We start from the raw sequence: 10,810 nt of genomic DNA, 5'->3' as shown, positions 1-10,810 counted from the left end.
TGACATTTCTGGCCCCATGAATAATTTGCCTGTATCCTCTGAATTCAAATTCTGGTCTGTGTTGGGCCCTTCTTCCACCATCCCCTCACACACTGTAGAGCTCCCCATTTGTCCTTTGCATGGGGTGGAAAATGCCCTTGAAATTCTCCTCTGCTTTATACTTTTAAGCAAAGGTCTGGACCTTTCTTTGAACTTTCGACCTTTTGCTTTGTCATTCCAGCTGTGTGGATCAGAATGTTGCTGCTGCTCCTGCTGCTGATTTTGATCGCCTGGGCAGGGATTCTTTGGTTGCAAATGTTTTCTTTCAGATATTTGTGGGAGGCTCTGAGAAGAGTGCTTGCATTCCACATGTTGGCTGAGGAACTTCTGACTGGAGAAGCTCAGAGAGCAGGAGGGACAGTGATGGATCTCTCGCTTTGGTTCTGCTGAAAGAGGAAATTTTTGGTCATGTAGATGTTGTGTTGTATACTTTGTCTCCTGGTAAGGCCTGCCCCACTACTTATCTTTGCTGTGTTGACAGTGCAAGATCTGTCTTCTGCCAAGTGTTCATATATTTTTCTATTCCACTGTTACTTATTACATTGTCTGCATAAATCCAGAAAGCCCAATCAAGGGTCCTTTTTATGTATCACCCAGACTAGGTAACTTCAAGTAGTATCAGAGGCAGCTTTCCTCCTTTACAGAAACGGAACTACGTACAATGACCATTCTCCACACAGAAGCACCTTCTAAGTCGTATGACTCTGTGACAGTGTCTGCAGTGATTTTATTCTACTGAGAGACAACAGCCCTTTGATGACTTAGATGGAACATGGCAGTAAATATGAACTTGAGTCTCCCCATTTAAAAAGACATTTAATTGAGGACCAGTAGGTGTCTGGATCTCTATCTGAATGTGGGATTTAGATTGGATGAGACAGAGCAGTACAGTCTCATGGACTAAAGGACTCTGGCTCCTGCTGCCCCAACTAAGCTTTAAACGGCCTCTCTTTCATTTTCCACAAATCCTAACATGAAAATATATCCTTCATACTTTATTTTATTCGGTCTTAGCTCATTTCAAATATAGTAGGAAGTCCTTTCAAAATATTTCTTCAACCAAGTATGGGGATATATATCAAACTCCCAATTGGATTCATCTTCTGCCAACCCATCATCCTCTCTCACTTAGAGATGAAGTAATCTCGGGGGGGGATTCTTCACTGCAGTCCCTCTCCAAAATTAACCAAAGTATCATCTTAAAACAGAGAACATGCCACTCTCCAGTTGAAAATTGCACAATTGTTCTGTCTCAGTCGGGAAGCCCCCCCAGTGTCTCAGCTCGGATCAATGGCTCCAGGGCATATGTATCTATGTATCTATGGGTTCTCAGCCACAAACCACACATACCTCACCTCTCTTGTGCCTCAGGGCCTCTCTCTGAGCAGGCCCCCTCTGCCTGGAATCCTTTACCCACTGGTGTTGGCACATCTCAGATGTTATCTTCAGAGAGAGCCCTTCCCTGTCCAAGCTCTGCCATACCCCATCCTCCCCTCACACTGGTCCCCAGGCACTTTTCCAGGACTGGTTGCTGTGTGATGTTATGCACATACATACATATGTATATGGGTTTTCCTTATTCATTCACTCATCAGCTGCTCAAGAGCTGTGATTCTGATAATCTTGTACCATCTCCAGGTCCTGGAAGGCAGTCCGGAACAGAGTAGGAACTCCCATGACAGTTAACTAAATTATGAGTGAATGCACGTCAACATACACATTCCATGTAGTAAAATAAGCAAAATTGAGCAAATTAAGAAGAAAGAACTAAAAGGGCAGAGGAAGCTGCCTTAGTGAGGGAGGTGGTAGGTGCCTGAAAACTTGATTTTTTTGTCTCTAAGTCTTTCATCACTATAGTCTGTTACACAGGTTATGCATGAAGTATTTAAAAAACCATAACAAAAATGAAAAATCTAAAAATTATCTCTAAGACGCATATGAAATCACTCCTTATTTCTGAAGCATCTGAATTGCAATCTTACTGATTTTAGACAAGATTTTACTCTACTTGAGAGCTGGACATGGAAATTGCCAAGGAGAATTCTTTCTTTTCTTTCTGTTTTGAAGAGCAGTGGTACCCACCTTTCACTGCTGAGAGCTCGCCCTTCCACTTGCTTCCCCACTTGATGCCCAGCTCCTGGCCGTACTCGTCCCCGTACCAGACCAGCAGTTCGCAGCCTGGCTTGATAACCCGGCAGGTTCGGTAGAAGATCTGCCTCTGGTATTGAAAGGCCACCAGGTTCTGCTCCTCATCATCCCTGGCACAGTTCACATACCTGGGATTGAGGCAGGTAAAGGGAAAGAGAACCACAGGAGAAAAGTTCCCATTACGTGTCAGATCTGCCCCTGATGCTTAAGGCCTCCATGCTGTGAGGCTGCCCACGCCTCAACTCCTCAGGAACCTTCTGTTCATACTTAAGTCTCTCTCACAGGATCATCTGAATTCTCATCTCTAAGTTCAGCTTACTGCCCTCAGCCTTCCTCTAATGCTATCCCCCTTGCTTGATTAACCATTTTCCAAATCCCAATTCCAGGCTTACTGCCACCTTAATTGGTCACAAAACCCAGTGACCTTTTGTTTCTCTAAACTCTAAGTTAAGTTATGTTTTATACCCCAGAACTTGGTGCTTGACCATGGACTCTGCTTCTAGATCAACACACATATCATTCCATACTCAGCCCAAATGTGGCTATCTTCCTTTGAGAGAGCTTCTCCAATTCTCCCTACACGGCATCTGAGGTACCATTCACTTGCCTTCCCTGAGTTCTCATAGAACCTTGGAGCTTTCTTTGTCTTAGTAAAATGACACAGAAAAGCAATATCTTATATACATACTGCAGCCCCTGATAAAATAAGAGCCCCTCAAAGAAACGGGTTGGGTCATGAAGCACAGAGACCTGTGGCCATACTGCAGTCCCTTCCTATACACACTTCAGAACCCAGTTCTATTAGAACTGAGGCTAGGAAGAGCTGCTGCCCTCACATGTTGAAGGTCCCTTGTTTGAGGCTATCTCTCCACTGTATACCTCTTGAAAGATAGGGAAATTAAAGTTAAATATTCTTAAACCCAATTGTCTACTATCTGCCTGCAATATGTCTTCCATAGGACCTGGGTTGCATAATGTATTTAACTAATGAACTCCATTGTCTAAACTGGAACACAATAAATGCTTATAAATGTTGATCAGATAAATTAAAGTGTGAATCCAGGGTTCCCGATGAATCTAGTCTCCTCAGGTTTTTTTCCAGTGTCCAAATTTTGTCTAGCGTATTTTGAGGACATATAGTATCTCCTTTTCCCCATAAACTTCTTTTGAAACGAGAGCATTACATGAAGAAAAACCAGGAACAGAGGATTGAAGGACATCATTGAGGGAGACATGATGAGAAGGGAAGGAACATAGGTTTGTGAGAGGTGAATGTCCTCTCTGGAACCCTGAACCCTACTGGCATTACCTCATCCAGTTGGCCCAAGAGTTATCCTTCCCATCCACATACTCGTAGCAGTTTCTCCCTTTGGTGATCTGAGTTTGAGAAAGAGAAATTAAAGATTTTTTTTTTTTTTTGGTGTGTGTGGTGAGGGGAAGGAATAGAAGGATTATTTTACTCTCCTGTGGTCAATGGTCTTTCAGCCTGTATGGAATTAGTCCCCAGTGTGACCACATGATGTGCTCTTTAGTCATTGTCTACACATCTGAGTCGCTTTGTCAACTCAGAGCAGGGGTTCTGCAAGGGAGGAGCTTCCTGTTAGTGTCTGTACCACTATGCTACCTCTTACTCTCTGATCTTTAAGTAGGAACACCAGGTTCTTGCAAAGCCCACTTAGTACACAGAACTAACCATATTATTCTCATCTATGTAGAAGGTGGTATCCTACCAATCCACGGCAGGGATGTGGGAAGCCAGAGGACAGGGGAAGAAGTAGATGATTCTCACCAGCCAGGAGTATCCGCTGTTGGCTGCCTCTTCATCTTCGGTGATCTGACCCTCATAAGGGCCAAAGTGTATACCCAATGGCAGATCAGATGCTTCGTTCCATACTCCAAGCCCAGCTTCAGGGATACTCGACGGTCTGATTCTCAGACCGGGGGGCAGAGTGAGGGCTGAGCGGTTGGGATGCCCCTTATCCACTGCATTGTCCTTTACAAATGTGGGGGGCCCATGAGCAGCACAGCTGTCAATGAAGAAATTCTGACACTTCTCACAGTCTGGAAGTGAGAGCAACAGGGGTCAGGAAAGAGTTCATGTCCCTGCACTTAAGTAGCTTCAGAATCAGCTCAACACATATCATTTAGCCTCTATCCTATACTCCTGGTCACTAGAGGAAGGGAACGATTTGGGGACCGCCATACCCATGCTGGGTATGGAGACTGCTTGATGAAGTTACTGTACCAAGAGAGAATAGCTTTCTCTGAGAATGGGCCAAGATGGTCACTTACAGAGGTAGTCATCATCCTGGGGCTCGCTGACCTCTTGGTACGCAAAGCCCTTTCTTTCTCGTAGACTATACATCTTCACTTTGATCTCGTTTCTCCTGAGCTCTGAGTTGGAAAATAGTACGAGTGAGCTTGGTAGGGTCTGGAGTGTTATTCCCCTGGTTTTTCAGAAAATGCAAAATCTCATCTAATAACTTATTACCTCTATATACTCTCTCCCTACTGCCCAAACTCTTAATTCAGAGAGTAAGACTCCATACTGACTATAGATAGCTAATTCAATTTTAGTTTCTTTCCCATTATCAGGCTAAAAGTTACAATTTTTCCTCTTATAAAATGGTTCATTCATGTATTTCTTCATTCAGGAAATATTTGTTGAGGGCACATTACATGTTATGCATCAAGCAAGAGCCTAGGCATTCAACACAAAGAAAGTATGGTCTTTGTTATCATCACTGAGTGATTTATTGGATAACTTGCATGTGTCAATTCTTTAATGTTTAATTTAATGCTTTCAAACAATATATGAGCTATGCATTCTTATCTTCATTTTACAGATTAGCATTCAGTATCTCAGAGAATTTATAAGATTTATCCAAGACCTCAATAGTTCTCAGGTTAGTCTAGTTTTAATCTAGGCCTAGCCAAAGTCCACTCCACATACCTAGGTTGTATTCGTCAAACTTTCTGGAAGACTTAGAGGGACCAAAGTTCCCATATTATTTTTTTTCTTACCGAGTTTTCGTCTAGAGCGATGTCCAGAGGTACTTGTTTCTCCAGGAAGGGACACTGGTTTCTGGCCCTGCTCTGAGCCACTTGTGTTCAGCAACTTTGCTGTTTCTGATAATTCCTTCAAACTAGATTCCTTACTTAATGGCACCCTGTGGATTCCCTTCAATGTGAGAGTCACATATTAAAAGATAACAGGTATTTTTTTTAGTCCTGTAAGGCTTATGATGTGTTTTCATATAAATAGCTTTGGTTTAATATTTCAACAACACTCGGAAATACCTGGGGATTCTGAATACTAGAGGGAAAGAAAGGGAATATGTGGGTATTGAATTCTAGACTAGAAATCATGGATTAAGGTTCTTTCTCTTTAAATTTTCTCAACTTTCTCCATAAAAGTGAGAGGGAGGGAGGGAGGGAGAATACTTGGGAAAACTAGCTGGAGCATCAACAAGGTCTGTGAGGGGTGCCCAGCTGGCTCAGTCGGTTGTGTCAGATCTTGCGGATTGTGGGTTCAGGCCCTGCATCAGGCGGGCTCTGTGCTGACAGCTGGCTCAGAGCCTGGAGCCTGCTTCAGATTCTTTATCTCCCTCTCTCTCTGACCCTCCCCTGCTCACGCTGTCTCTCTCTGTCTCTCAAAAACAAATTAAAAAGAAAAACATAAAAAAAAAGAAAAAGAAGATCATCTACAAACTTGTGGACATTTAATGGAGAAGGAAATGCAGACAAGTGTCATCTGGAAAATGAGGTGACAGAACAGAGAGAGGGGAAAGGTAACAAAGAAAGGGTTGAAGGAAATGTACCTAACACTGAAAAAAAAAAAAAGATGCTAAAGTTGTCACTTGCCATATCCAGGAAAGAATATTTGGAATTAAATTAGCTGGTTCTCATCAATTCTGTTTGAATAAGGTTGTACCAGCAGCTAGCTCTCTTCAGTTTCCTGATCCATGAATTGGTATGCATGGTAATTTTTTTAAAGTTTTATTTATTTAAGTAATATCTATAGACCACATGGGGCTTAAACTCACAACCCCGAGACCAAGAGTACCATGCTCTTCCAGCTGAGCCAGCCAGATGTCCTGTATACATGCTATTTCTTAATGTTATAGTAAACAGAAAATATTATAATGATCATCAAAGTGTCTCGTGAACTATTTGATACAGTATGAATGTGAGATTATAGTCCTGCTACCAATTTACTCTCTCAATTATCTCCATATTCAAAATCTGAATCACAGATATGATTTTCAGCACTCCTTGACCCTTTTACTTCTAATGTAATCTGTAAATGTGGAATTGCTGATTCAAAAAACATTCAGGGGCCCTGTTGGGCCTGGGACTTTTGAGAAGAAAGAGCCTACAGGGCAGAGGCAGGCTACACAAGCGATTCTGAACAACATGGGAGTTGCCTAATGAGAGCTCAGAGGAAGGAGCTGTTGCTTCCTTCTACAAGTATGAACATTTTAAATCAGTTCCAGATAGGTGAGTTTCTTTTTTTCTTCTTATTAACTATTAAAGTGATGATGATGATGATACTGGATATTGTGCTAAGGAGATCAGGAAAGGAAGGCAGCAGTTCCTAGGATACTCTGCATTCTCCTACTCTTACCTGTGTTTAAATCCATGAGAAAGGTTTTCTTGTCATCAGGATTTGGGGAATACTCACCTTTTGTTGTTTACTCTGCTCCACTCTGAATGCCACCCAAGAAGGTTTGACTATAAAGTGATGAGAAATCAGTGTTTTGGTTGGTAAATGTTTCTAAACTCCAGAGACTCTCACTAGAGACACAGAATTCTTAACCAAGGAGTAACAAGTACAAAGATTATCAAAGGGTGATTGGAAAATAGTTTTCGAAGTATCATCAAAGTCCATGCTGCTACTGGTGATGAACTAATTTTCTGAAAATGTTAAAGAAATAGACAAAACCTCATTTGTGCTTCATCCTATGCTCATAGCTTATCTATTACACATAGTAATATATGTATACATACACACAGTTATATATATATGCACACACACACACACACATATATATATGTACTGAACTTCCATTACAAAAAAAAAAAACTCAGCAAGCTTCTAATAGAAAGAAATTACCTCACTATAAGAAAGGCCATATATAAAAAGTCTATCTCCAACATCATACTCTGCAGTTAAAAACTGAAAGCTTTTTCGATAAGATCAAGAATAAGGCAAGGATGCCCACTCTCAAAACTTCTATTCAACATAGTATTCGAAGTCCTATCCAGGGCATTAGACAGGAAAAAAAAAAAAAAAAAGAAAATAAAGTGCATCTAATTTGGAAAGCAAGAAGTAAAATTATGTTTGTTCACATATGACATGATCTTATATGTAGAAAATCCAAAAGATTCCACACAAATACCTCTCAGAACAAACAAATTCAGCAAAGTTTCAGGATACAAAATTGACACTAAAAAATTAGTTGCATTTGCATGTACTAACAATGGACAATCCAAAAAGGAAATTAAGAGCAGTCTTATTTATAATAGCACCAAAGGAATGAAATAATTAGGAGCAAACTTAATCAAGGATGTGCACCATTTGAATACTGAAAACTACAAAACATTGCTGAAAGAAATGAAAGAAGGCACAAGTAAATAGAAGCGCATCCCATATTAATGGATTGAGATTTTTTAAAGTTTATTTATTTCGAGAGACAGAGTGTGTGAGCAGGGTAGGGACAGAGAGAGTGGGCAGTGAGAGAATCCTAAGCAGGCTCTGCACTGTCAGTGCAAAGCCTGATGTGGGGCTTGAACCCATGAACTGCGAGATCATGACCTGATCCGAAATCAGATGCTTTACCAACTGAACCACGCAGGTGCCCCCATTTCTGGGTTTTCTATTCTGCTTCATTGATCTATGTGTCTCTTGAACTAGTACCATAATGTTTGGATCATTACAGCTTTGTCATATAACTTGAAGTCCAGAATTGTGATGCCTCCAGCTTTGTTGTTCTTTTTCAAGGACTCTTCATCCTTCTGCATGTGGATATTCAATTTTCCCAACACCATTTGTTGAAAGATTGTCCTTTCCCCATTGTGTAGTCTTGGCATTCTTTCTTATCAGACTTCCAGCTACAGAACTGTGAGAAAACAAATTTCTGTGGTTCATGCTACTCAGTCTATGGTATTTTATTATGGCAGCCTGAGGTGATTGATACAATGACAAAAGGACTTGCAAGGACATTTTTCCAAAGAAGAGATACACAAATGGTTAAAAAGCACATGAAAAGATGTGCCAGGGGCACGTGGGTGGCTCATTGATTTCAGCTCAGGTCATGATCTCATGGTCTGTGGCTTGGAGCCCCATGTTGGGCTCTGTGCTGAGGCTCTGAACCTGCTTGGGATTCTCTCCCTCCTTCCCTCCCTTTCTTACTACCCCTATCCCTCTCATGCTCACTCTCTCTCTCAAAATAAATAAACTTTTAAAACTTGAAAAAATAAAGATGCTCCATTATCACTAATCCTCAGGGAAATGCAAATTAAAACTGCAATGAGATATTATCTCATACCCATTGGTATGATCACTATGAAAAAAAAAAAAAAAACCCAGACAATAACAAGTGTGGTCAAAGATGCAGAGAAATTGGAACCCTTCCACATTATTTGTGGGAACGTGAAATGTTTCAGGCATTATGGAAAACAGCATGGAGAATACTAAATAAATTAAAAAGAGAACTGGGTCTCATTGAACGCATCGTTAGCTTTCCGGGCAGCTGTTTTCTTCTCAAGCCGGGCCGGGCCCACCCAGAAGCAACTATGTCTAAGGGACCTGCAGTTGGCATTGATCTTGGCACCTCCTACTCCTGTGTGGGTGTCTTCCAGCATGGGAAAGTGGAAATAATTGCCAACGATCAGGGAAACCGAACCGCCCCAAGTTATGTCGCCTTTACGGACACTGAACGATTGATCGGTGATGCTGCAAAGAATCAAGTTGCAATGAACCCCACCAACACAGTTTTTGATGCCAAACGCCTCATTGGGCGTAGATTCAATGATGCTGTTGTCCAATCTGATATGAAGCATTGGCCATTCATGGTGGTGAATGATGCTGGCAGGCCCAAGGTCCAAGTAGAATACAAGGGAGAGACCAAAAGTTTCTATCCAGAAGAGGTGTCTTCTATGGTCTTGACGAAGATGAAGGAAATCGCAGAGGCTTACCTTGGGAAGACTGTAACCAATGCTGTAGTCACAGTACCTGCCTACTTCAACGATTCTCAGCGTCAGGCTACCAAAGATGCTGGAACTATTGCTGGTCTTAATGTACTTAGGATCATCAGTGAGCCGACTGCTGCTGCCATTGCTTATGGTTTAGACAAAAAGGTTGGAGCTGAAAGGAATGTGCTGATCTTTGACTTGGGAGGTGGCACTTTTGATGTGTCCATCCTCACTATTGAGGATGGGATCTTTAAGGTCAAGTCTACAGCTGGAGACACCCACTTAGGTGGAGAAGACTTTGACAACCGCATGGTAAACCATTTTATTGCAGAGTTCAAGCGCAAACACAAGAAAGACATCAGCGAGAACAAGAGAGCAGTCCGCCGCCTCCGTACTGCTTGTGAGCGCGCCAAGCATACGCTTTCTTCCAGCACCCAGGCCAGTATTGAGATTGATTCTCTATATGAAGGAATCGACTTCTATACCTCTATTACTCGTGCCCGGTTTGAAGAATTAAATGCTGACCTGTTCCGTGGCACCCTGGACCCTGTAGAGAAAGCCCTTTGGGATGCCAAGCTAGACAAGTCCCAGATCCATGATATTGTCCTGGTGGGCGGTTCTACACGTATCCCCAAGATCCAGAAACTTCTACAAGACTTCTTCAAGGGGAAGGAACTGAATAAGAGCATCAACCCTGATGAGGCTGTTGCTTACGGTGCAGCTGTCCAGGCAGCCATCCTTTCTGGAGACAAATCTGAAAATGTCCAAGATTTGCTGCTGTTGGATGTCACGTCTCTCTCCCTTGGCATCTAAACTGCTGGTGGAGTCATGACTGTTCTCATCAAGCGTAATACTACCATTCCTACCAAACAGACCCAGACCTTCACTACCTACTCTGACAACCAGCCTGGTGTGCTCATTCAGGTGTATGAAGGTGAGCGTGCCATGACCAAGGATAACAATCTACTTGGCAAGTTTGAACTCACAGGCATACCTCCTGCCCCCCGTGGCGTTCCTCAGATTGAAGTCACCTTTGATATTGATGCTAATGGCATTCTCAATGTCTCTGCCATGGATAAGAGTACAGGAAAAGAAAACAAGATCACCATTACAAATGACAAAGGCCGCTTGAGCAAGGAAGACATTGAGCGCACGGTCCAGGAAGTTGAGAAGTACAAAGCTGAAGATGAGAAGCAGCGGGACAAGGTGTCCTCCAAGAATTCACTTGAATCTTATGCATTCAATATGAAAGCAACTGTTGAAGATGAAAAACTTCAGGGCAAGATCAATGATGAGGACAAACAGAAGATTCTGGACAAGTGTAATGAAATCATCAACTGGCTGGACAAGAACCAGACTGCAGAAAAAGAAGAATTTGAACATCAGCAGAAAGAGCTGGAGAAGGTCTGCAACCCCATCATCACGA

The 10,810-nt window shown here is 42.2% G+C and overlaps 1 protein-coding gene, 1 long non-coding RNA gene and 1 pseudogene across 3 annotated transcripts in view; 2 read left to right on the top strand and 1 right to left on the bottom strand.

The window, feature by feature from the left end:
* The window catches only part of LOC115280197, a 47,450-nt gene that overhangs the window by 20,588 nt on the left and 16,052 nt on the right, over positions 1-10,810 (top strand). The window contains exon 5 of one of the 2 annotated variants that reach the window (XR_003903707.1): positions 221-3,263. The exons of the other annotated variant lie outside the window; for it this stretch is intronic. This is a non-coding gene — a long non-coding RNA (uncharacterized LOC115280197). Of the gene's footprint in view, positions 1-220; positions 3,264-10,810 lie in introns of those variants that run through there. 2 annotated transcript variants of the gene reach the window in all.
* PRDM7 (PR/SET domain 7) overlaps positions 1-10,810 on the bottom strand; it is a 14,816-nt gene that overhangs the window by 681 nt on the left and 3,325 nt on the right. Inside the window, exons 4-10 of the mRNA XM_029924887.1 lie at positions 6,872-6,921; positions 5,212-5,368; positions 4,480-4,581; positions 3,977-4,248; positions 3,497-3,564; positions 2,122-2,315; positions 5-422 (exon numbers count right to left, since the gene is read on the bottom strand). Of these exons, the coding sequence (XP_029780747.1) occupies positions 5-422; positions 2,122-2,315; positions 3,497-3,564; positions 3,977-4,248; positions 4,480-4,581; positions 5,212-5,368; positions 6,872-6,921 (1,261 nt within the window). The remainder of the gene's footprint in view (positions 1-4; positions 423-2,121; positions 2,316-3,496; positions 3,565-3,976; positions 4,249-4,479; positions 4,582-5,211; positions 5,369-6,871; positions 6,922-10,810) is intronic.
* Positions 8,980-10,810, top strand: part of LOC115280193 — a 2,221-nt pseudogene continuing 390 nt past the window's right edge.

Source organism: Suricata suricatta, chromosome 16, assembly GCF_006229205.1.
Source record: "Suricata suricatta isolate VVHF042 chromosome 16, meerkat_22Aug2017_6uvM2_HiC, whole genome shotgun sequence".
Taxonomy (NCBI): domain Eukaryota; kingdom Metazoa; phylum Chordata; class Mammalia; order Carnivora; family Herpestidae; genus Suricata; species Suricata suricatta.
Note: the sequence above shows the minus strand (reverse complement) of the source record. Positions and strands in the feature narration are given on the sequence as shown.